General features: G+C 54.1%; 2 protein-coding genes and 1 pseudogene across 2 annotated transcripts; all 3 read right to left on the bottom strand.

Moving 5' to 3' along the window:
• Positions 1-988: 988 nt before the first annotated feature.
• On the bottom strand, positions 989-4,569 carry LOC101559334 (intelectin-1-like). The gene is made up of 6 exons (XM_004613907.1): positions 4,485-4,569; positions 3,837-4,084; positions 3,404-3,562; positions 2,953-3,073; positions 2,370-2,473; positions 989-1,141 (listed from the first exon to the last, which is right to left on the bottom strand). Exons 1-6 carry the CDS (start codon positions 4,567-4,569, stop codon positions 989-991), a joined length of 870 nt encoding a protein of 289 aa, XP_004613964.1.
• A 4,018-nt stretch (positions 4,570-8,587) lies between these two features.
• On the bottom strand, positions 8,588-12,800 carry LOC101559072 (intelectin-2-like; annotated as a pseudogene).
• Positions 12,801-17,648: 4,848 nt separating this feature from the next.
• Positions 17,649-25,694, bottom strand: LOC101558799 (intelectin-1a). The gene is made up of 10 exons (XM_004613906.1): positions 25,594-25,694; positions 25,479-25,539; positions 25,002-25,169; positions 21,332-21,392; positions 21,101-21,211; positions 20,451-20,698; positions 20,021-20,179; positions 19,568-19,688; positions 19,041-19,144; positions 17,649-17,801 (listed from the first exon to the last, which is right to left on the bottom strand). Exons 1-10 carry the CDS (start codon positions 25,692-25,694, stop codon positions 17,649-17,651), a joined length of 1,287 nt encoding a protein of 428 aa, XP_004613963.1.
• Between the last annotated feature and the right edge of the window lie 625 nt (positions 25,695-26,319).

Raw genomic sequence — 26,319 nt, forward strand, 5'->3', positions numbered from 1 at the left:
ATGCTATGGGATGCTGGGGACCAAACCTAGATTGGCCACGTACAAGGCAAACGCCCTTCCTGCTGTACTACTGCTCTGGCCCCAGACACTGGGCTTTTAGGGTGAATCCAAATCTGGCACGGGAATGGTTCCTCTAAGTTTGGGGCTTGGTCGGGAAGAGCCACAGGTCAAGGAGGGCAAGTGAGGTCACCTACAGTGTGTTGTGGGGGCACAGGAGAGAGTCTGGACTTGAAGGCACCTCTGAAAGCAGACTAGGGGGGTCTCCTGAAGATGCAGCTTTGCAGCTGGCATCTGAGGCTTTTCCCAAGGGGTGTCCAGTATGTACTGAGAGCAGAGCAGCTGACCATGCAGAAACAAACCCACAGCCCCACTCTGCACGGAATCCACTCAGGCTTCCATGAAAGTGGGATCTCTGTGGCTGCATCTCTAGCTCTTTTTTATTTTTTGCTTTTTGGGTCACACCTGACAATGCTTAGGGGTTGGTTACTCCTGGCTCTGCATTCAGGAATCACCCCTGGCGGTGCTCAGGGGACCCTATGGGATGCTGGGAATCAAACCCGGGTTGGCCGCGTGCAAGGCAAATGCCCTCCCCGCTGTGCTATTGCTCCAGTCCCTGCATCTCTAGCTCTTGTGTCTAAAAAACCGCCAACAGCCACCTGGTCACTAGGAAGGGGCTTGTGCCATCATCAATGGACCCAGAGGGCGGGAGGAATTGGAATCTTTCCCCACCCTAACTCTGTCCTGAGGTCTGAGGAGGGCCCTCTGGGGTCCCAGCGATGTGCTCCCAAACGCAAAATGATCAAGCCACTGAGCGTGCTTTCCATGTGTTCCCTAACTCTACCCCCCGCCCGGGCTCCTCGCCAAAGCAACTCCAGAAGCCAGAGCTGGAAACTGATGCAATTTATTCTCTCAGGCTCTTGCCTCATACTGCAGGTTCTCTGTGGCAGGAATGCGGCTCAGGGCAGACACCGGGGCTGGCCGGGCACAGTCAGCGGTAGAAGAGCAGCACGGCCGCCTCGGTGATGGAGCGGCTGTTGCTCCATTCTCTGTGAGCCGCGTACCCATTCCAGTCGAAAGCGGAAAAGTCCCCGCACTGTTTGGGGTTGGCCTCTGGGAAGTAGCCCCCTCCTCCGATGCAGTGCTGGAAGCAGAGAGGGAATGGAGGGCTTCACAACCAAACCCAGTGTGTGGCAGCCCCAGGTCCTGCTCCCCTCTCTGGGCTGGGACCCCCAAGTCCAAATCCTTCTCCCCACAAGACTCTGGAGGCAGCTGCTGCTTCCTACATCCCTGTAGCCCGCTGCCCCTCACAGCCCCCTTCAGGGAAGCCCTGGATGCTCCGCCCCAGGGCTCAGCCCCCCTCAACCTCAGCTGCTCTCAGCCTCCCCCTGTGTGTCTGCACCCAGTTTGAGCCCTGCCCAGTGCCCTGCCCCCCACGAAGGCTCAGAGCTACCTGAGCACAGTGAGGGACCCTGCCCTTATCTCCCCATGCCTTCTGTCACTGACACAGGTCAGCAGCCGAGTCCCAAACCGACCCGGTCATTTTAGTCTCAGTCACCAACAGTGCCCCGTGTCACACAATGCCCAGAAGTGCTGATTCAGCAGTCCGCAGGCCCCTGGTTTGGACCCTATCCCCTACCTGCCACCAACATTCCCCGACCCCTCCTGATCTATCATGATATTCCCCCCAGCATGGCGAATGGGTCCCTGATCCATCACCCAGGTGACTCTGATCCAGCTGTGCCCACTGGTCTTCCGGACATGCCTCGTTCTATTGCTCAGAGGTTGTTTCAACCCAGCTCTACAGTCTACAATGATACGCAAAATCTAGCAAAGTTCGGGCACCTCACAAACCACCTCCCCTCACACCCAGGGTGGAGCGCACGGTTCCCTGGCTCCAAGCCCTCTTCTCCACAGACACCGCTGGTCTCTGATGCATCTCGATGCCAACATAGTCCTCCCATCTTGACATCACGGTGTGCCCTGGCCAAAGCCGGCACCTCTGTGATTGAGCTCGTGTCTTTGCAGGTAAACCATCTGTTTGTGCTGAGACAGGGGACACTAATGCCTGTGGATTTCAGTGACATGCTGACATTTGTCCCTAACTGAAGTCCCGGATGACTTAGAGCTTCGATGTTCCTGGAGGAATCACTGCATGAGGGTGTGTGATGGGCACTGGTGTAACCGAGGGAGTTCCCGGAGACAGAAGTGGCTAGAGAACACTCGCACTAACACACGCATGCACAAACACAAACACAGGTATCAAACACGAGCATGCATTCATGAATACACATTCACAGAATTTACATATGCACAGTATGCACAGACATTCACACATGTACATATACGCCCATGCTGATCATCAAACTCACGTGTTCCGTGTTACATCCGGTAACTCTCATCCCTGCACACAGTGCATTGACCGCTCTCTCGTTATTAAACACCCGGAACTGGATAAATCCAGGATCAAATTCCCCTGGAAAAGAAGAGCAGAGAAGCGTCTGCCATCAATGCAGGGAGCCAAGGAGCTCCTTGACCGAGAAAGGAGATGGGAGCAGCCAGTGGCACCATCAGCCCATGAACCAGCCATGGCCACCCCCACCAGCTCCCTGAGAACCCCCAACGAGCCCTGAAATATCTTTTCCCAATCAAGACTCTGTGATTATTGTCCTGAGAGATTTGTCCTTGTGATATACTGAGAGCTGCTGTCCATTTCTGGAGATGGGACATCTACACTAAGTTTCTAGGCTGGGAGCAACCCGCACTTCCTAACCCGTGTGGACAGTCCCAGTGGGGATCTTCCTGGTGTGACAGCGGGTCAAGCGAGTCAATCTGCTCGCATAGATTTCTCATCACAGTGAGGGTCAGGGGCATGTTTGTCAAGGCTGCTCTGCTCAGTTCCACGAACCACTGGACAAAGAGGCTTGATCCTCAGCATAAACAGCAAACACTCACGTCGACCGTTGGGGGAGTAGTAGGAGGCGGTTCTCTGGGGACTCCCATAGTCATAGTCCACAGGAATGGCGGGGCCGTTGTCATTCCAGCACCTGCCGATGCCGTACTGGACGGGGTATCTCTGCAAGAGCCATGAGGTGAGTCAGAGCCATCGGCTTATGCATGAGTGGGTGAGTCTCCCCACACCAACCCCTGTCCCGGTCCCACCCCACCCCTGCTGTCTCCTGAGACACTTTCCTGCCTGGCTCAGGTCTTACGGGAGCAGGAGAGAGAGAAAGAGATAGAGAGAGACAGAGAAACACAGAGAGATTATTGTGGACAGACCCCTTGGAAACACCCAAAGAAAACAGAAAACCCTAGTGACCAGGTGCAGAGACAACTCATTCCTCACCCCAACCATTGGCACTTGCCCCCCCTCACCCCACAAATGCCTCCAGCCCCACCCACATACCTGGTAGAGGCCAAACAGATTGTGTCCGAATCTACTGAAGAAGCCCGAGTAGGTGAAGTACCTCAGCAGAGACCTGCTCCTCCAGGAACTCAGAGGGGTCTTGTTGGGGACATGCCAGATGGCCAGGTCCCGTGCCTGGATGTCGTAGTAGCCGGGGTTCTGCAAACCCCACAGAGCTGTGGTCAGAGGCCTAGGCCACTATCGATGCAGCCTCATGGAGCCCTGAGCACCAGCAGGACAGCTGGACACGGAACAGAGCCCCTCCCCCAACCAGCCGACCTGGACCCTGCACGCCCCAGGTCCTGGAGTCAGGGAAGGAGCAGTCACTCAGGACACAGAGTCTCTCTGTCCACACAGCTCTGCCCATGCCCAGCCCATCTGCTAACCCTGAGCCAGCCCACTGCTCCCAGTGCTGGTCCGGCCGTAGACCCACCTTGTAGTCGTCGCTGGTGGCTGCCTCTGGAGACCCAAAGGTGTTGTAGTTGGCCCAGTTGTCGTCACCCTTGGGGTAGTCTCTCCAGCTGCCCAGCTGGCTGGACCAGCGGTCTCCTGTGCAGCACCTCCCAGGTAGGTGGTTCTCGTGCACGCTGGCCACCAGCGTCCAGCCGCCGCCATTGGTTTTCATGTCACAGAAGGTCTGGTAGGCGAGCCCTTGCTCAGTGCGGAGTAAGTACAGGCCATCTGCGGGGGACAGCAGCACGGAGTCCTGGTCCCCAACACAAAATAGGGAGCCCGGGAGGTCCAGCATGGCCAGGCGTCACCTCAAGGGGACATGTGTCCCGCCCCCATCCCTCTGTTGTGAAGGGAACAGCCCTCCTGAAGTCAGCCCTCCTGGCCAGCTTCCCGAGAACCCTCAGGTCCCAAGACCCTAGACCTCCTTCAGGGTCCCCATGTCCCCCAGATTCCTGAAACTGGACACAATGTCCCCATGTAAGGGACCAGTTTGCTGCATGCGGGTCTCCAAAGCCTCATCCCCTCAAATCATTCGGATTTCTAAGCAGGTCCTCTGTGTCCACGGTGGCTGTGCTCCCTGGGTCAGCTGGGTCCACTGTGGCTGCCGCAGGGCTGAGGGTCAGCTCACCTTTGGCTCTGGGATGCTTCTTCTGAATCTCCTTGCAGCTCCGTGGCAGAGAGTGGAGTGAGGGGCCTTTGCTGTCCAAGGTCATGTTTGGAGTCGGGTCTGCTCCTGAAAGGGACATTCTCTGTCTCTGGGGGGTTGCAGTAGCCCCCAGGCTGCCTGTCCTGGACAACTCTCTGCCTTGGCAGCTGCCCTGTCCACCCACTCCCAGGGGTCCACCCAGACTCACCGGCGCCCCCAGCCAAGATGGCCACAGAGAGGAACAGCAGGCAGCACTGCAGGGACAGGGGCCTCTGAGGGGACAGGACACGGGTCTGTGGCCCCCGCGCCCCACAGATGAGCCAGCAGCCCCCAGGGACCCTCTGGAATCAGCCCCCCAGCCCCATACCCGGAGGGGCATTTTCTGCTCTGACCCTCACACACCTGAGCTGCCATCTCTGTCCCCCGCAGACGTGTCCGGTCTGAGCTCCTGGTCACCACGCACACACACGTCCTTCCTCCCACAAAGCCGAGATCAGAGTCCTGGGACAGCGTGGGCCCGGCTGCCTTTATGGGTGCAGCCCCCTGAGTCCCGCCTCCCGGCCAAGCCCCAGTTCCTCTGATGTCCTTTGAAAGCCCTAGCAGCTGTGAGGGACGAGCTCGGCCACCAGATGCCATCAAACGGACCTGGAAGGATCCCTGCCTGCTGGGACAGCCCCTGGCACGAGGTCAGTGCTGACCCCTCCTGTCAGGGCAAATATTGCTGCGTGTGACTCTCTTGATTTCTGCAGGGGTGGGGGATGAGGGTGCCTGTGTTCCCCCTTGGGGAGTCTCACTGCAGGGCTGGGGGTCCTTGAAACCAGGCCCCTGTGTGCAAAGCCTTGTCCCACCCACGACCTCCCCGGGGACCCCCACGCCCTGTTGTTCCCTGTGACCTCAGGGCTGGCAGAGGCAGCAGCCTCTGTTCCCAACGGTTCCTGGACCTTTTCCCAAAGCAGCTCTTTGAGGCTCCAGGTCTCACTCTGTGTGTTTGCTCATTTCTCTGTGGGGCTCATCACGTGAACTCTTTATCTTTTGGGGGTCACACGCGGAGATCCTCAGGGGTTACTTCTGGCTCTGCACTCAGGAATTGCTCCTGGCGATGCTGAGAAGACCATATGAAAAGTGGAAGAAAACCTGAGTCAGCCACAAGCCAGGCAAGCGGCCTCTGTGTCCTGTCTATTGAACCCCCATCAATGTTAACTTTTGTATTAATTAGGTGATTGGAATCCAGGCAAGGCACATGCCACGCTCACACACAGACACAATATTCTCTTAGTGGTCACTATTCCTCCCCATACATTTGCTCTATCATCATCATCATCGTCATCATCATCATCATCATCATCATCATCATCCCCCAATTGATCGTCGATGTTCTCAAGCGGTCTCAGTAACATCTTCATTTGTCCTAGCCCTGAGATTTTAGAAGCCTCTCTTTACTCATCCTTCCCAAAAGTGCCTGGGAAGGATTTCAGGATCAGGAGAATGAGACCCATCATTGTTACCAGTTTTGGCATATGAACACCCCACGGGGAGCTTGCCAGGCTCCCCCATGCGGGCAGGAAACTCTCAGTAGCTTGCCAGGTTCCCCGAGAGGGAGAACTAGGCTATAAGGTGTCCTGGCCATGCGCTTCCTGGAACTTGGTTTTATAGTCTCTGGGTGTTGCCCATTGATGGGATTACATGGTGCCGGGGCAATTTCTGGGTGTGATCACCTAGCTACTAGAAAATGGGGGATTTGCTCTCTACTAGGTGGAATTCCCAAAATTTCCCTTTATTCATCACTCAAAAGAGCTGTGATTAATGGGGGCTGGAGCAATAGCACAGCGGGTAAGGAGTTTGCCTTGCACGCAGCCGACCAGGATTTGATTCCCAGCATCCCATATGGTCCCCTGAGCACCGCCAGGGGTGATTCCTGAGTGCAGAGCCAGGAGTAACCCCTGTGCATCACCAGGTGTGACCCAAAAAGCAAAAAAAAAAAAAAAAAAGAAGAGAGAGAGCTGTGATTAATGGCCAAATTGTGTGTTTTATTTTATTTTTAATATATTTATTGCCTTTTTTAGGTCACACCCCATGATGCTCATGACTTACTCCTGGCTCTGCACTTAGGACTTACTCCAGGCAGAGCTTTGGGGACTCTCTGGGAAGCCAGGAATAGAACCCGGGGTTGACGACATGCAAGACAAATGCCCTCCTCGCTGTGCTATCACCCAGGCTACCAGATTGTCCATTTTTACAGATACACAGGAAAGTGCTTCTATACTGGAAATTAGTTACATTCTTAAATTCCTGATCATCCAACACATGTTACATTTAAAGAAAATGTTCCAATAATCTCCTACTCATTTGCAAAAATTTAGGTGTGTGGTAGGGAATAAAAGCGAAAACAATTGTTATAATTAAGTAACAATGAAGTAACCATTCAGTAATTTTGTAACATTTTAGCTATCTCTTTCTGATTCTCTAATTGTTTTACACAGTGAGCAAACCACACTGCAGTGTCAGATACTTCTCTCTGTATCTTATGCCCGTATTTATTCTGGGGAATATTTGACTGAGAGCAAAGGCGTGTCAAGCCATATGGTGGGTGACTGTGTCAGTGATGTCCCCGGGGCCCTGAGATGACAGGATTCCTTATCATGGACACCCTCCTGCTACCCAGACCGCGTGCTTCAAAGGAGGTTGGACACGCCTCTGGGAGCACCGTGGTGCTGATGGTGGAGGCTGGGGTGAGAGGCGGGTCTGAGGGCAGAGGCTGGGGACCTCCAGGGGAGCCTGACTCTCAGTCTCAGCCTGTCTTCCTGGTGTGCGGATGGTGCAGTTGGTAGGTGCCGACGGCCCAATTCTTTGCTTTTCATCTGATTTTTATTTAAGTCAATAATTTTATGTCAGAGGTATCTCAGGTTAGTACTGGGGAGACAAGTCGGGGCCTGATAATGCGGCTGCCCCTGCACTTTACCCTGCAACTGAAGAGGGATTTGGGGAAGCGCTATCAGTGGAGCAGGATTCCCACAGGTGGGTCATGGTCTCCCAGAATGTAGGAGCACAGTGGGCACGGCATGGTTCCTGGGCGTTGGGGCAGAGCTTGGAGAGGCGGGGCCTGTTACCATGCAGACGGGTGTAGTGAGCATGCCTTCAGCATGTAGCTTGTGGTCAAACATTCGCATAAACTGGTTGAGAAAGCCATTTTACAAGAACCGAAGGACTGGGACATTTTTACAAGAGCAGGATGATTAGCCAACAAGAACAGATAGATCGGCCTACTGGATAGCTATTGTTATCTCCCCTAGTGGCCCCGGGTGCCATTAGTTACTTCTAGTTTTACCTTAAGGCCATGACGCAAGTAGATTGAAGTCTAAGCATACATAAGCGCTGTGGAGTTACAATAAAGTAGCTTTTGCTTTTGATCACCTCTCTCTGTATGTGTGTGTGTGTGTGTGTGTGTGTGTGTGTGTTTGTCTCCCCACTCCCTATCACTCTCGCATCCTCTCGTCATGAACCCCGTTATCTGGTTCCTCAGGTCGGGACAGACGAGACTGTGCAATGTGAGGCAGTGAGGACCTGTCCACAGTGACACCCCACAGTGCCCAGGTGACAGGTGACACAGCCCATGGAAGGGGTAAAAATCTTGTTTTTAATAGAATGTGGCTTGAAGGCTCCATGGCAGAGAATGTGTGAGGTCTGAGTTCCATCCCCAGAAAAGCATACAAATATACACACACATGCACACACAGAATCCACACAAATAATCACAATCCACGACACTCCTGGTTTTGGGTTTGTTTTCTTTTGTTGCCTTTGGGCCTGCACTCAGGAATCGCTCCTGACGTGCTCAGCCCTTAAAGGCTACTAGGGATCAAATGCAAGTTGGCCAGTGGCAAGGCAAGTGTCTACCCTTTGTACCATTTCTCCCATCCAAGATTTAAATTAATACCCCTAACATTTCACTTAATTTGTACAAGATCACAAGACACCAGAGCCAAGGTGGATGCAATTTATTGTCTGGTGCATCTATTAACACACAGCAGGGGTTCTCAGAGGCCGGGATGCAGCTCAGCCAAGACACCAGGAGTGGCCGGGTGCGGTCAGCGGTAGAAGAGCAGCACGGCCGCCTCGGTGATGGCGCGGCTGTTGCTGCCTTCAGTGTGAGTCCCGTACCCATCCCAGTCAAAACCGGAGAAGTCCCCGCACTGCTTTGGGTCACCCTGCGGGAAGTAGCCACCTCCTCCGATGCAGTTCTGGAAGCAGAGAGGGAATGGAGGGCTTCACGGCCAATCCATAGAGTGCAGCAGCCCCAGATCCTGCTCCCCTCCTGGGCTGGGACCCCTGACCCCCGAATTCTTCTCCCCACAAGACTCTGGAAGCAGCTGCTGCTTCCTGCATCCCTGAAACCCGCTGCCCCTCCCAACCCCTTCAGAGCAGCCCTGGATGCTCCTCCCCAGGGCTCAGCCCACCTCAACCTCAGCTGCTCTCAGCCTCCCCCTGCATGTCTGCACCAGCTTGGGCCCTGCCCAGTGCCCTGCCCCCCGTGAGTGCTCACAGCTACCTGAGCACAGTGAGGGACCCTGCCCTCACCTCCCCGTGCCTCCTGTCACTGACACAGAACAGTGGCCAAGTCCCAAACCCACCCGGTCATTTTAGTCTCGGTCACCTCCAATGCCCCATGTCACACAGTGCTCAGAAGTGCTGATTCAGCAGTCCGCAGGCCCCTGGTGTGGGCTCCATCCCCTACCTGCCACCAACGTTCCCTGCCCCTCATGTGTCCTGCTATCACGATATTCCCCGCAGCATGGCACATGGGTCCCTGATCCATCACCAAGGCAGCTCTGATCCAGCTGTGCCCACTGGCCTTCTGGACATGCCTCATTCTATTGCTTAGATATTGTTTCAACCCAGCTCTGCAGCCCACAGTTATACCCACATCTAGCAGAGCTCGGGCACCTCACAAACCACCTCCCCTCAGACCCAGGGTGGAGCGCGCTCAGTTCCCTGGCTCCAAGCCCTCTACTCCCCCAGCACTGCTGGTCTCTGATGTATCTCAACACCAACACAGTCCTCCCACCTGGACATCACGGTGTCCCCTGGCCAGAGCCGGCAGCTCCATGATTGAGCTCATGTGTGTGCATGTAAACCATCTGTTTGTGCTGAGATAGGGGACACTAGTGCCTGTGGACTCAGTGAATGTTTTGTCCCTAACTGAGGTCCCGGATGGCCAACATGGAGCTTCCCTCTTCCTGGAGTAATCACTGGATGAGGGTGTGTGATGGACACTCGGGAACGGAGGGAGATCCCCAAGTCAGGGAGAAAGCAGCTGTGAGGATACAGAGACACAGACACAAACACACATACACTTACACAGACAGTCATACACACAGACATAAACACACTCACACACACACAACTCACACACACACTTCCAGGTATCAAACATGAGCATGCGTTCATGCAAACACATTCACAGGAATTACATATACACATGAATGCACAGACATACATGCATGTACACATGTGCCTGTGCTGATCACCCAGACTCACGTGTTCCGTGTTGCATCCGGTAACTCTCATCCCGGCACACAGGGCGTTGGCTGCTCCCTCATAATTAAACACCCGGAATCGGATAAATCCAGCATCAAATTCCACTGGGAAAGAAGAGCAGAGAAGGGTCACGGGTCAATGCAGGGAGCCAATGAGCTCCTTGACCAAGCAGGGAGATGGGAGCAGGCATGTGGCAGCACCAGCAGCCACCACCACCCTGGGAACCTCCAATGTGCCCTGAAATCCCTTTTCCCAATCAAGACTCCATAGATTATTGTCCTGAGAGATCTGTCCTTGTGATATAACTGAGAGCTGCTGTCCATGCCTGGAGATGGGACGTCTGCACTAAGTTTCTAGGCTGGGAGAAACCCGACTTCCTAACCCGCGTAGACAGTCCCAGTGGGGTTATTCCCGGTGTGACAGCCAGTCAAGGGGAGGTGAGTCAATCTGCTCGCATAGATTTCTCATCACGGTGAGAGTCAGGGGCGTGTTGGTCAAGGCTGCTCTGCTCAGTTCCACGAACCACAGGACAAGGAGGCTTGATCCTCAGCATAAACAGCAAACACTCACGTCGACCCATGGGGGAGTAGTAGGAGGCGGTTCTCTGGGGACTCCCATAGTCATAGTCCACGGGAATGGCAGGGCCGTTGTCATTCCAGCACTTGCCGATGCCGTACTGGACGGGGTATCTCTGCAGGAGCCACCAGGGAGAGTCAGAGCCGTCGGCCATATGCACGAGGGGCCGAGGCTCCCCACACCAGCCCCTGTCCCGGTCTCCCCTTCCCGGCTCCTCCTGAGACACTTCCCTGCCTGGCTCAGGTCTTAGGGGAGAAGCAGAGAGAAATTGTGACAGACCAGGGGAACAAGTCACTGGGGACCCAGAGACCCCAAGTGACCCGGGCCCAGAGCAGAATGCTCCCTACCCCAATTATTGGCTCTTGCATCCAGCCAGCTTTACCCCGTACCTGGTAGAGGCCAAACAGATTGTCTCCGAGTCTCCGGAAGAAACGCGAGAAGGTGAAGTACCTCAGCAGGGAGCTGTTCCTCCAGGAGGGTAGCGGGGTGTCATTGGGGACGTGCCAGATGCCCAGGTCCTGAGCCTGGATGTCGTAGTAGCCGGGGTTCTGCAAGACCCAAAGGGCCTGTGGTCAGATGCTCATGGCCACAGCCCATGTGGACCTGTGGAGCCCAGAGCACCAGCACGACAGCTGAACGCAGCACAGAACCCCCCAAAACCAGCAGTCCGCGACCCCACGTGTCTCAGGTCCTTGAGGCACAGCGGGAGCGGTCACTCAGGACACAGAGGTCCCTCTGTCCACACGGCTCTGCCCACGCCAGCCATCTGCTAACCCTGAGCCAGCCCGCTGCTCCCGGCTGGCCTGGCCGAGACCTACCTTGTAGTCATCGCTGGTGGCTGCCTCTGCAGTCCCAAAGGTGTTGTAGTTGGCCCAGTTGTTGTCGCCCTTGGGGTAGTCTGCCCGGTTGCCCTGCTGGCTGGACCAGCGGTCCCCCACCGTGCACTTCCCAGCCATGTGGTTCTCATGCACGCTGGCCACCAGCGTCCAGCCGCCTCCATCCATGCTCATGTCACAGAAGGTCTGGGAAGGTCTGGTAGACGAGCTCTTGCTTGGTGCGGAGTAAGTACAGGCCATCTTCGGAGACAGTGCAGAGTTCTGCACCGGGACAAGGATAGGGTGGCAGGAGGTCTAGCATGGTGGGACACATGTTCACGAAAAACCTTCCAGGGTCACGTATGAATGGAGATGAGCACCATTTCCTGCTCCACCTGCAGTGACCGTTCAAAGCAGATAGCAGATAGGAAGTGTCCACAGGGCAGTCTAATGTTCCTCACTGTCCCCACCCCCCGCCATGGTTCCCGAGGTGTCACAGGATCGAGATACATGGGAGATGCCCAAAGCCTCATTCCCTCCAAATCTCCAGGATTTCTGAGCTTATTGGTCCTCTGTGTCCACTGTGGCTGGGCGCCTGGGTCAGCTGTGTCCACAGTGGACACAGCTGACCCACATGGCTGAGAGTCTGCTCACCCTCGGCTTTGGGACACTTCTCCTGAATTTCCTTGCAGCTCCGCGGCAGGGACAGGAGTGAGGATGTGTAGCCTTTACTGGTCTGGGTCATCTGAGGAATCGGGGTTGATCCTCCTGAAAGGGACAATCTCTGTCTTTGGGGGACCCAACCTGTCCCCTCCCACCTGCCCAGCTCACTTGTCTCCCTGATACCATTTGAGCAGGCAGCCCTGAGAGCATGCCCCTATTCATTAACTCCCCGACCTGAGGTGTCCTTGAGGAGGCAAAAAGGGGCGTCCAGGACCCCACTGACCACAGCCCGGAGTCCTGAGCTGATTCCAGAGCACCTGGCAGACAGGACACATCCCCCATTCTGAACTCTGCGCCCTTGTGTACAAGTGGGTGGGACCCCAATGCCTGACCTCACCAGCCACTCTTGACCTTTCTGGTGCTCCCAGGGTCCATGCAGACTCACCGGCGCCCCCGGCCAAGGTGGCCACAGAGAGGAACAGCAGGCAGCACTGCAGGGACAGGGGCCTCTGAGGGGACAGGACACGGGTCAGTGGCCCCCGCGCCCCACAGCTGAGCCAGCAGCCCCCAGGGACCCTCTGAAATTGGGTCCCCCAGCCCCACACCCTGAGGGGCAGCTCCTGCTCTGACCCGCACACACCTGAGCTGCCATCTCTGTCCCCCGCAGCCGAGTCCGGTCTGAGCTCCTGGTCACCACGCAGAGGCGCATCCTTCCTCCTGCACAGCCGAGCTCAGAGTCCTGGGACAGCGCGGGTCCAGCCACCTTTATGGGTGCAGCCCCCCGAGCCCCGCCTCCCGGCCAAGCCCCTGCCCCTCTGATGTCCTTTGAAGGCCCTGGCGGCCGCGAGGGACAAGCTCGGCCACCAGATGCCATCAAAGAGCAAGAAGGAGGGTCCCTGCCTGCTGGCACAGTTCCTGGCACGAGATCAGTGCTGACCCCTCCTGTCAGGGCAAATATTGCTGCTTGTAACTCTCTTGATTTCTGCAGGGGTGAGGGATGAGGGTGCTCATGTTCTGGGGGCACTCAGCTTGTTCTTGGGGTGTCTCTCTGCAGTGCTGGGGGTCCTTGAAACCAGACCCCTGTGTGCAAAGCCTCCTTCCATCCACGACCGCCCCTGGGACCCCCACACCCTGTTGTTCCCTGTGACCTTGGAGCAGGCAGTGGGCGGCAGCCTCTGTTCCCAATAGTTTTCCCACTGTATCAGCCCTGCCAGGCTCCAGGTCTCCATCTGTGTTTGCCCTTTTCTCCGAAGTGCTCATCATGTTGACTCTCTATCTTTTAGGGAGGTCACACCTGAAGATCCGCATGAATGGCTCCTGGCTCTGCACTCAGGAATAACCCTTGGCGGGGCCCAGGTACGGAGGATTGAACTGAGGTGGGCTACATGCACCCTCCACGCTGTTCTCTCTCTCCAGCCCACATCATTTTGTTAACTTCTGTATCTTAATGAAGGAATTAAGGAAGTTTGGAATCCAGGAAAGGCCCATTCCATGTTCAAACAGAGACATTATTTTCTCTTAAAAATGGTCACCAGGTCCTGAACATCCATGATCCCAAAGGCACACAAACCAGTCTCGGAACCCAGTGGCTTTTGGCAGAAATGCATCTGCACTGTGCATTAAACTATGGCACCGTGCCACACTGGGTGGGGAAAGGTGTTTGTCCCTTCCGCCTTTGCCCTCCCCCAGTGGCGTGGCAGGGGGAGGGGTGGAATGGGCGTATATTGGGGTTCTTGGTGGTGGAAATGTGCACTAGTGAAGGAATGGGTGTTTGATCATTGTATGACTGAGCCTTAAATTTGGAAGCTTTGTAACTGTTCTCATGGTGACTCAATAAATAAAAAGTATAAATATAAAAAGAATGGTCACCAGGGGCTGGAGTGATAGCACAACACGTATGGCATTTGTCTTGCACGTGGCTGATCTGGGTTCGATTTTCAGTATCCCATATGGTCCTCCAGCACCACCAGGAGTAATACCTGAGTGCAGAGCCAGGAGTAACCCCTGAGCATCTCCAGGTGTGACCCAAAAAGCAAATATAACAAAATAAAATAAAATAAAATCTGAACAAAACATTTTAAATGGTCGCCACTTCTCCCCAAACATTTGCTCTACATGAGGTAGAATTCCTAAATTTTACTTTTGCTCATCATTCAAGACATCTGTGATTAATGGTCAAATGGTGTATATTATTTTATTTTATTTATTTGTTTTTTATTTTTGCTTTTTGGGTCACACCTGACGATGCACAGGGGTTCCTCCTGGCTCTGCACTCAGGAATCACTCCTGGCGGTGCTCAGGGGACCATATGGGATGCTGGGAATCGAACCCGGGTTGGCCGCGTGCAAGGCAAACACCCTACCCGCTGTGCTATTGCTCCAGCCCCTATTATTTTATTTTTAATAAACTTTTTGTCTTCTTAGGGTCACACCCCATGATGCTCAGGGGCTATTCCTGGCTCTGAACTCAGGAATTACTCCTGGTAGGGCTCAGGGGACCCTATGGGATGCTGGGAATCAGACCTGAGTGGACTCAGCGTAAGGCAAACTTCACCACAATGGTTTGTATGTTGTAAATACGCAGGAAAGTGCTTCTGTATTGGAAATTATTTACTTCTTGAATCCATTGACCATCCTACAATTGTTACATTTACATGAAATATTACAAAAATCTCCTACTCATTCACAAAAATTTAGGTGTTCTGCAGGGAATAAAAGGAGAAACTAGGGCTGGAGTGCAGAGCCAGGAGTAACCCCTGTGCATCGCTGGGTGTGACCAAAAAGAAAACAAAAAAAGGAGAAACAATTAAGTAACCATTCAGCAATTTAGTAACAATGTAGGTTGGTAAGAATTTAGTAATTATTTAGCAATCTTTTTCCGACTCTCTAATTGTTTTACACAGTCAGCAAACCACACTGACAGTTTCAGATTCTCTCTGTCTCTTATGCCTGTATTTATTCTGGGGAAGATTTGACTGAGAGCAAAGGCGGGTCAGGCCATACGGCAGGTGACATGTCTCTGATGCCCCGGGGCCCTGAGATGACAGGATTCCTTATCACGGACACCCTCATGCTCTCCAGACCGCGTGCTTCAAAGGAGATCGGACGTGCCTTTGGGAGGACCGTGGTGCTGATGGTGGAGGCCGGGGTGAGAAGCGGGGTCTGAAGGCAGAGGCTGGGGACCCCTGGGGGATCCTGACTCTCACTCAGTCTCAGCCTTTCTTCCTGGTGTGCAGATGGTGCAGTTGGTAGCTGCCAAACGCCCGATTCTTTGCTTTTCATCTGATTTTTATTTAATTCAATATTTTATTTCAGAGGTACCACCAAGTTTGTACTTGGGGGGCAGGGTTGGGGCTGATAATGCAGCCACCACTGCACTCAGCCGACTCAGGAGGCATTTGGGGCAGCACCGTTAGTGGAACAGGATTCCCACACGTGGGTCATGTCTCCCAGCATCTTTTTTTAAATTATTTTATGTTATAAAGTCGTTCACAATATTTGATTGCATTTATTATTCAAACACCAATCCCACCACGATGATACCTTCCCCCCACCATATTTTGAGTGTTTCCTTTCTGAATCCAAATCCCTGTCCCAAAGCAGAACCGAAGTAATATATTTCTCGCTGAGGTTGGTTGCCTCCTACTTTGAATCCCATCAAATGTGCTGCCGTGGGTCTGGAGCGATAGCACAGCAAGTAGGGCATTTGCCTTGCATGTGGCCAACCGGGGTTCGATTCCCAGCATCCCAAATGGTCCCCTGAGCACCGCCAGGAGTGCAGAGCCAGAAGCAACCACTGAGCATCACTAGGTGTGACCCAAAAAGCAAAAAAAAAAAAAAATGTGCTGCCTTACTCCTGGAGTATGGGTAGGGTGTGTCCTATGAAGTATCGTGCAACCGCATTTGCAGCCATGCAGTCCAGGAAAAGGTTCACACGTGAGTGAGGCTCGGCTTGAGTATGTGGAGAGCAGCCATGAGCCTGGCGGCAGTTGAGTTCTGGAGGATTTGGCTGTCGGGACTGGGTCCCTTGGGGCGGGACCAGCCCCCTCTGGGCACCGCTAGTGAAACAGCCTGGCTCAGGGTCTGGAGGCATGGTTTTGGCGTGTGTCATGTTGCTCCCTTCTGGGAGAAAAGACATGCAATCTGGATGGTGGCTGATGACGAGTTTATCTGGTGACAGCCAGGGGAGGCTTATTGGCATGGCTACTGAATTTCCAGAGACATTGGATACGGGCAAAGGTTCTCTGTTCCGGGTGCTGTAGAACCCAAGGTTCTCAGTTACAAAGTCCCACAAGTCTCCCAGCTTCTAGGAGCAAGGTGGGTGCTAAAGGGTCCCTGAGCCGGGCTCGGAGAGGAAGGGCCTGTTACCATGGGGACTCTGCAACCTTAGGCTGTGAGCACCAGGATGTCCCACAGCGACACCTCGAAGTGACTAGGTGATAGGTGACACAGCCAATGGGAGGGAGAAAATCTTGTTTTTGTTTTTTTTTTTTTTGCTTTTTGGGTCACACCTGGCTATGCACAGGGGTTACTCTTGGCTCTACACTCAGGAATTACTCCTGGCGGTGCTTGGGGGACCATATGGGATGCTGGGAATCGAACCCGGGTTGGCCGCGTGCAAGGCAAACGCCCTACCCGCTGTGCTATTGCTCCAGCCCCAAAAATCTTGGTTTTAAAAGAGCATGGGGGGCTTCAGCAATAGCACAGCAGGTAGGGTGTTTGCCTTGCACGAGGCCAACCCGGGTTTGATTCCCAGCATCCCATAGAGTCCCCTGAGCACCGTCAGGAGTAATTCCTGAGTTCAGAGACAGGAGTCAGCCCTGAGCATCGCCAGGGGTGACCCAAAACAAAGGCAAAAAGAAAAAAGAAAGAAAAAGAAAAGAACATAGCTGGGAGGGTCCACAGCAGAGAATGTGTGAGGTCTGAGTTCCATCCCCAGAAAAACACACAAATTCAAACACACACACATACACACAAAATCCACACAAATAATCATGATCCATGAAACTTCTGCTTTTGGTTTTGTTTTGTTGCCTTGGGCCACATTGTCTGCACTCAGGATTCAGGAATCACTCCTGGCAGTGCTCAGACCTTAACAGGCTGTCACTGTCACTGTCATCCCGTTGCTCATCCATTTGTTTGAGCGGGCACCAGTAACATCTCTCATTGAGAGACTTATTGTTACTGTTTTTGGCATATCCAATACACACGGGTAGCTTACCAGGCTCTCTGAGAGGGGCAGAGGAATCAAACACGGGTCAGCCGCGTGAAAGGCGAACGCCCAACCGCTGTGCTATCGCTCCAGCCCCTTAACAGGCTACCCGGGAACAAACCCAAGTTGGCCATTTGTAAGGCAAGTGTCTGACCCTTTGGACCATCTCTCTGTTCCAGGATGTAAATGAATACCACCTACACTTCACTTCATTTGTACAAGATCACAAGACACCAGAGTCAGGGCGGATGCAATTTATTGTCTTGTGTGTCTGTTAACAAGCAGAAGCTGGTTCTATGTGGTGGGGATGCAGCTCAGTGAGGACAGAGGGGGCGGCTGGGCGTGGTCAGCGGTAGAAGAGCAGCACGGCCGCCTCAGTGATGGCCCGGCTGTTGCTGGATCCACTATGAGTCGCGTACCCACTCCAGTCGAAGGATGAGAAGTCCCCACACTGCTTGGGGTTGGCCTCAGGGAAGAAGCCCCCTCCTCCGATGCAGTGCTGGAAGCAGAGAGGGAATGGAGGGCTTCACGGCCAATCCATAGAGTGTGGCAGCCCCAGATCCTGCTCCCTTCTCTGGGCTGGGACCCCCGACCCCCAAATTCTTCTCCCCACAAGACACTGGAGGCAGCTGCTGCTTCCTGCGTCCTTGAAGCCTGCTGACCCTAGCAGCCCGCTACAGGGATGCCCTGGATGCTCCTCCCCAGGGCTCAGCCCCCCTCAACCTCTGCTCTCACCTCCCCCTGAGTGTCTACATAGAGCTTGGGCCCTGCCCAGTGCCCTGCCCCCTTGAAGGCTCAAGCTACCTGAGCACAGTGAAGGACCCTGCCCTCACCTTCCTGTGCCCCCTGTCACTGACACCGAACAGTGGCCGAGTCCCAAACACACCCGATCATTTTAGTCTCAGTCACAGCCAGTGCCCCGTGTCACACAGTGCCCAGAAGCGTTGATTCAGAAGTCCGCAGGCCCCTGGTGTGGGCTCCATGACCTACCTGCCACCAAGGTTCCCTGCCCCTCATGTGTCCTGATCTATCATAATATTCCCCACAGAATGGCACAGGGGTCCCACATCCAGCAACAAGGCGGTCCTAATCCGGCTGTGCCCACTGGCCTTCAGGACATGCCTCGTGTATTGCTCAGAGGTTGTTGCAACCCAGCTCTGCAGCCCGCAGCTATACCCACGTCTAGCAGAGCTCGGGCACCTCACAAACCACCTCCCCTCAGACCCAGGGTGGAGCGCGGTTCCCTGGCTCCAAGCCCTCAGCCCTCTTCCCCCCTGACCCTGCTGGTCTCTGATGCATCTCGATGAAAACACCGTCCTCCCATCTGGACATCAGGGTGTGCCCTGTCCAGAGACAGCAGCTCCATGATAGAGCTCATGACTATGCAGATAAACCACCTGTTTGTGCTGAGACCAGGGATTCAGTGATGTGCTGACACATTTGTCCCTAACTGAGGTCTCGGATGATCGTCATGGAACTTCCTTGTTCTTGGAGGAATCACTACATGAGGGTGTGATGGGCACTGGGAAACTGAGGGAGATCCCAGAGCCAGGGAGGAAGTAGCTTTGAGAACACACACACACACATACATGCACACACATGCACACACACTCACACACAGCTATGAAACACTGGAGTATGCACTCATGCACACACATTCAGAGTATTTATGTATATACATGAATTCACGGACGTACACGCATACACACATGTACACATACTGATCATGCAGACTCACATGTTCTGTGTTGCATCCGGTAACTCTCATCCCTGCACACAGGGCGTTGACTGCTCTCTCGTTATTAAACACCCGAAATTGGATAAATCCAGCATCAAATTCCCCTGGGAAGGAGGAGCAGAGAATGGTCATGTGTCAATGCAGTGAGACAAGGAGCTCCTTTACCTACCATCCTCGCGGAACCCCAAACGCTCCCTGAAATCTCTTTTCCCATTCAGGACTCCATAGATTATATCCTGAAAGATCTGACCTTGTAATATAAGTGACAGCACTGTCTATTCCTGGAGATGGACAGTCTACACTAAGATTCTAGGCTGGGAGCAACCCGCACTTCCTAACCCTCGTAGACAGTCCCAGTGGGGATCTTCCCGGTGTGACAGCCGGTCAAGGGGAGGCGAGTCAATCTTCTCGCATAGATTTCTCATCACGGTGAGGGTCAGGGGCATGTTTGTCAAGGCTGCTCTGCTCAGTTCCACGAACCACAGGACAAAGAGGTTTGATACTCAGCATAAACAGCAAACACTCACTTCGACCATCAGGGGAGTAGTAGGAGGCGGTTTTCTGGGGACTCCCATAGTCATAGTCCACGGGAATGGCGGGGCCGTTGTCATTCCAGCACCTGCCAATGCCGTACTGGACGGGGTATCTCTGCAGGAGCCACCAGGGAGAGTCAGAGCCATCGGCCATATGCACGAGGGGCTGAGTCTCCCCACACCAGCCCCTGTTCCAGTCCCACCCCATCCCTGCTGTCTCCAGACACTTTTATGCCTGGCTCAAGTCTTACTGGAACAGAAGACACAGAAAGAGAGAAAGAGAGAGAGACAGAGAGACACAGAGAGACTATTGTGGACAGACCCCTTGGAAACACCCAAAGAAAACAGAAAACCCTAGTGACCAGGCGCAGAGATGACTCATTCCTCACCCCAACCATTGGCACTTGCCCCCCCACCCCAAAAATGCCTCCAGCCCCACCCACATACCTGGTAGAGGCCAAACAGATTGTGTCCGAATCTACTGAAGAAGCCTGAGTAGGTGAAGTACCTTAGCAGAGAGCTGCTCCTCCAGGAACTCAGAGGGGTCTTGTTGGGGACATGCCAGATGGCCAGGTCCCGCGCCTGGATGTCGTAGTAGCCGGGGTTCTGAAACCCCACAGAGCTGTGGTCAGAGGCCTAGGCCACAGTCGATGCAGCCTCATGGAGCCCTGAGCACCAGCAGGACAGCTGGACACGGCACGGACCCCCCGCCCCCAACCTACAGACCTGGATCCCGCACGCCCCAGGTCCCGGAGTCAGGGAAGGAGCGGTCACTCAGGACACAGAGGTCTCTCTGTCCATGTGCCTCTGCCCATGCCCAGCCCATCTGCTAAAGCTGAGCCAGCCCGCTGCTCCACCCGCCCGGCCGTGGTGGCACCTTGTAGTCGTCGCTGGTGGCTGCCTCTGCAGACCCAAAGGTGTTGTAGTTGGCCCAGTTGTCTTCCCCCCTGGGGGTGTCTTCCCGGTTGCCCTGCTGGCTGGTCCAGCGGTCCCCCACCGTGCACTTCCCATTCAGGTTGTTCTCATGCACGCTGGCCACCAGCGTCCAGCCGCCGCCATTGGTTTTCATGTCACAGAAGGTCTGGTAGGCGAGCCCTTGCTCAGTGCGGAGTAAGTACAGGCCATCTGTGGGGGACAGCAGTGCAGAGTCCTGGTCCCCAACACAAAATAGGGAGCCCAGGAGGTCCAGCACGGCCAGGCGTCATCTCAAGGGGACATGTGCCCTGGCCCCCATCCCTTTGCTGAGACAGTGAGGAGCAGACACTCAAGTCAGCCCTCCTGGCCAGCTTCTCTAGAACCCTCAGTATCCCTCCTTCAGGGTCCCCATGTCCCCCAGGTACCCCACACTGGACATAATCACCCCGTGTACAGGACTAGTCTGCAGCATGGGGGTCCCCAAAGTCTCATCCCCTCAGAATCTCCCAGACTTCTGGGCTGACGGCTGCTGGTCCTCTGTGTCCCCTGTGGCTGCGTCGCTTGGGTCAGCCGGGTCCACTGTGGCTGCCGCAGGGCTGAGGGTCAGCTCACCTTTGGCTCCGGGATGCTTCTTCCGAATCTCCATGCAGCTCCGCGGCAGAGAGTGGAGTGAGGAGACGCAGCCTTTGCTGGCCAAGGTCGTGTTTGTAGTCGGGCCTGCTCCTGAAAGGGACATTCTCTGTCTCTGGGGGGGGCCCACCAGCCCCCCGCCTGCCTGCCCAAGCCACCTCCCTGCCTTGGCGGCTTCCCAGTCCACCCATCCCAGGGTCCACCCAGACTCACTGGCGCCCCCGACCAGGGTGACAGAAAGGAACAGCAGGAGGCAGTGCAGGGACAGGGGCCTCTGAGAAGACAGGACATGGGTCAGTGGCCCCTGTGCCCCACAGCTGGGCTAGCAGCCCCCAGGGACCCTCTGGAATCAGGACCCCCATCCCCACACCCCGAGGGGAAGCTCCTGCTCTGACCCTCACACACCTGAGCTGCCATCTCTGTTCCCCACAGACGTATCTGGTCTGAGCTCCTGGTCACCACGCAGAGGAGCGTCCTTCCTCTCACACAGCCGAGCTCAGAGTCCTGGGACAGCGCGGGCCCGGTCGCCTTTATGGGTGCAGCCCCCCGAGCCCCGCCTTCCGATCACTGACCCCAGTTCCTCTGATGTCCTTTGAAAGCCCTAGCAGCTGTGAGGGATGAGCTCGGCCACCAGATGCCATCAAATGGACCGCGGAAGGGTCCCTGCCAGCTGGGACAGCCCCTGGCACGAGGTCAGCGCTGACCCCTCCTGTCAGGGCAAATATTGCTGCGTGTGACTCTCTTAATTCCTGCAGGAGTGAGGGGTGAGGGTACCATGTTCCAGGAGCACTCAGCTAGCTCTTGGGGCATCTCTCTGCAGTGCTGGGGGTCCTTGAAACCAGGCCCCTGTGTGCAAAGCCTCGTCCAACTCACGACCTCCCCGGCCACCCCCATGCCCTGTTGTTCCCTGTGACCTCAGGGATGGCAGAGGCGGCAGCCTCTGTTCCCAACGGTTCCTGGACCTTTTCCCAAAGCAGCTCTTTGAGGCTCCAGGTCTCACTCTGTCTGTTTGACCTTTTCTCTGCGGGGCTCATAATGTTCATTACTTATCTTTTGGGGGTCACACCCATAGATTCTCAGAGGTTGCTCCTGGCTTTGCACTCAGGAATTACTCTTGGTGCTGTTCAGAGGACCATATGGGAAGTGGGAGCAAACCTGGGTTAGCCGCAAGCCAGGCAAGCGGCCTCTGTGTGTCCTGTCTATTGAACCCCCATCATATGTTTGTTAACTTTTGTATTAATTAGGTGGTTGGAATCCAGGCAAGGCACATGCCACGCTCACACACAGACACAATTTTCTCTTAATGGTCACTATTCCTCCCCATACATTTGCTCTATCATCATCATCATCATCATCCCATGGATCATCGAAATTCTCAAGTGGTCTCAGTATCGTCTCCATTCGTCCTAGCCCTGAGTTTTTAGCAGCCTCTCTTTACTCGTTCTTCCCAACAGTGCCGCATTGGAGACTCTTTCAGGGTCAGGGGAATGAGACCCATCATTGTTACTGCTTTTGGCATATGAACACCCCACGGGGAGCTTGCCAGGCTCCCCCATGCGGACAGGAAACTCTCAGTAGCTTGCCACGTTCCCCGAGAGGGAGAACTAGGCTATAAGATGTCCTGGCCATGCACTTCCGGGAGTTTGGTTTTATAGTCTCTGGGTGTTGGCCATTGATGGGATTACACGGTGCCAGGGGCAACTTCTGGGTGTGATCGTCTAGCTACTAGAAAATGGAGGATTTGCTCTCACTGGATGAAATTCACTAAATTTCCCTTTTGCTCATTATTCAAGAGAGCTGTGATTAATGGCCAAATTCTGTGTTTTATTTTATTTTTAATATATTTATTGCCTTTTTTAGGTCACACCCCATGATGCTCATGGCTTATTTCTGGCTCTGCACTCAGAACTTACTCCAGGCAGAGCTCTGAGGACTCTCAGGGAAGCTGGGAATCGAACCTGGGGTTGACTACATGCGAGAACCTCCCCGCTGTGCTATCGCCCAGGCTACCAGATTTTGTATTTTTTAAATTTATTTTATTGAATCACCATGTGGAAAGTTACAAAGTTCTCAGGCTTATGTCTCAGTTATACAATGCTCAAACACCCGTCCCTTCACCAGTGCCCATATTCCACCACCAAAAACCCTAGTATACCTCCCACCCCCCGCCCTCCCACCCCCGCCTGCATAACTGATAAATTTCACTTCATTTTCTCTTTACCTTGATTACATTCCATATTTCAACACAAAACTCACTATTGTTGTTGGGAGTTTCCCCCAAAAAAAGACAGCCCTACTGTCAAGGAAGCATTTGATAATTAGTTTTCCATTGCTGAGAATGAAGAGATATGAAGTCCCGCTGTTCCAAGTACATAACTCTTTTTTTTTTCCTCCTTCCCGTGCCACCAAGTTCGTGCCTGCTTAAGAGTCCTCATAATATGGCTGACGCCACGCTGCCCGACAAGGAAAAAAAAACGAGAAAGAAGGATATTTCCCGTCCTTGGCCCGCGTGGGGCTATGGCTTAGTTCACAGTCTAGAGACATGGCTGCAAGCAGTTTCTGGAACCAAAAGTAGTCTAGTTGGCCTCCAGATCCTGGTCGATCAGCAGCAAAGCGGGCGCACAAATGTGTGGCCATCCGGGTCAAATCTTGGCAGAGTGTGCGCTGGTATCAGCCCCGGCCCAAGACTGCCTAAGCGTCCCACTGTTCCAAGTACATAAAATTTTTTCCCCCTTCCCACACCACCAAGTTCGTGCCTGCCCCACACAGTCCTCACAGCTACCTGAGCACAGTGAGGGACCCTGCACTCACATCCCTGTGCCTCCTGCCAGTGACACAGAACAGTGGCCGAGTCCCAAACACACCCGGTCATTTTTGTCTCAGTCACCACCAATGCCCCCTGTCACACAGTGCTCAGAAGTGCTTATTCAGCTGTCGGCAGGCCCCTGGTGTAGGGCTCTATTGCCTACCTGCCACCAACGTTCCCTGATCCTAAATCACATGTTTGAGCTCATGTCTGTGCAGGTAAACCACCGGTTTGAGCTGAGAACGGGGACAGTAGTGCCTGTGGATTCAGAAACTTGCTGAAACATTGTTCCTAACTGAGGTCCCGGATGACCGTAATGGAGCTTCTTGTTCCTGGAGGAATCACTGCATGAGGGTATGTGGTGGGCACTGGGGAACCGAGGGAGATCCTTGAGCCAAAGAGGAAATGGCTGTGAGAACACACACACACACACACACACACACACATGCACACATATACACACACACTCACACACAGCTATGAAACACAGGAGCATGCATTCAGGAACACACATTTACATATTTATATATACACATGAATCCACAGACATACACACATACACATGTGTGCACATGCTGATCACCCAGACTCACATGTTCTGTGTTGCATCTGGTAACCCTCATTCTAACACACAGAGCATTGGCTGCTTTCTCATTATAAAACACCCAAAATTGGATAAATCCAGCATCAAATTCCCCTGGGAAGGAAGAGCAGAGAATGGTCACGTGTCAATGCAGGGAGCCACGGAGCTCCTTTACCGAGCAGCCACGCAGAACCCCTAACGCTCCCTGAAATCTCTTTTCCCATTCAAGACTCCTTAAGATTATTGTCCTGAAAGATCTGTGCTTCTAATATAATAAAGAGCTGCTGTCCATTTCTGGAGATGGAAAGTCTACACTAAGTTTTTAGGCTGGGAGCAACTTGGCACTTCCTAACCCGTGAAGACAGTCCCAGTGGGGATCTTCCCGGTGTGACAGCCGGTCAAGGGGAGGCAAGTCAATCTGCTCGCATAGATTTCTCATCGCGGTGAGGGTCAGGGGCGTGTTGGTCAAGGCTGCTCTGCTCAGTTCCACAAACCACTGGACAAGGAGGCTTGATCCTCAGCATAAACAGCAAACACTCACTTCGACCATCAGGGTAGTAGTAAGAGGCGGTTCTCTGGGGACTCCCATAGTCATAGTCCATGGGAATGGCAGGGCCGTTGTCAATCCAGCACCTGCCAATGCCATACTGGACAGGGTGTCTCTGCATGAGCCACCAGGGTGAGTCAGAGGCGTCAGCCAAATACACGAGGGGCTGAGTCTCCCCACACCAGCCCCAGTCCTGGTCCCACCTCATTCCCACTGTCTCCTGAGACACTTCCCTGCCTGGCTCATGTCTTAAGGGAAAAGGAGAGATAGAGACAGAGACAGAGAAACACAGAGAGATTATTGTGGACAGACCCTTTGGAAACTCCCAAAGAAAACAGAAAACCCTAGTGACCAGGCGCAGACTCATTTTTCAGCCCAAAAATTGTCACTTGCCCCCAAAATGCCTCCAGCTGCACCTAAGTACCTTGTAGAGGCCAAACACATCGTGTCCCAATCTCGTGAAGAAGCCCGAGAAGGTGAAGTACCTTAGCAGAGAGCTGCTCCTCTAGGATCTCAGCGGGGTCTTGTTGGGGACATGCCAGATGGCCAGGTCCCGCGCCTGGATGTCATAGTAGCCGGGGTTCTGCAAGCCCCACAGAGCTGTGGTCAGATTCCCAGGCCACAGTCGATGCAGCCTCATGGAGCCCTGAGCACCAGAAGGACAGCTGGACACGGAACAGAGCCCCTCCCCCAACCAGCAGACCTGGACCCTGCACGCCCCAGGTCCAGGAGTCACAGAAGGAGCGGTCACTCAGGACACAGAGGTCTCTCTGTCCATGTGCCTCTGCCCATGCCCAGACCATCTGCTAAACCTGAGCCAGCCCACTGCTCCCAGTACTGGCCTGGCCGTGGTGGCACTTGTAGTCGTCGCTGGTGGCTGCCTCTGCACACCAAAGGTGTTGTAGTTGGCCCAGTTGTCTTCCCCCTAGGGGTGTCTTCCCGGTTGCCCTGCTGGCTGGTCCTGCAGTGCCCCATCATGCACTTTCCATTAATGTTGTTCTCATGCACGCTGGCTACCAGCGTCCAGCCGCCATTTGTTTTCATGTGACTGAAGGTCTGGTAGACGAGCCCTTGCTCAGTGCAGAGTAAGTACAGTGTTGGAGCTGGGCTGAGCTATCAGGATGAGCCCATGTAGACTGTACCGTACTATGCACAGAAACATAGGGACCCATGAAGATGGGCAAGATTTATCGTGTGTCCTGACTGGTTTGGATGAAGCTGAACATTTCCCCCGCTTCAAGCTGCCTTCAGAAAATAATTTCAGT

This window comes from Sorex araneus, chromosome X (assembly GCF_027595985.1).
Source record: "Sorex araneus isolate mSorAra2 chromosome X, mSorAra2.pri, whole genome shotgun sequence".
Lineage (NCBI taxonomy): Eukaryota > Metazoa > Chordata > Mammalia > Eulipotyphla > Soricidae > Sorex > Sorex araneus.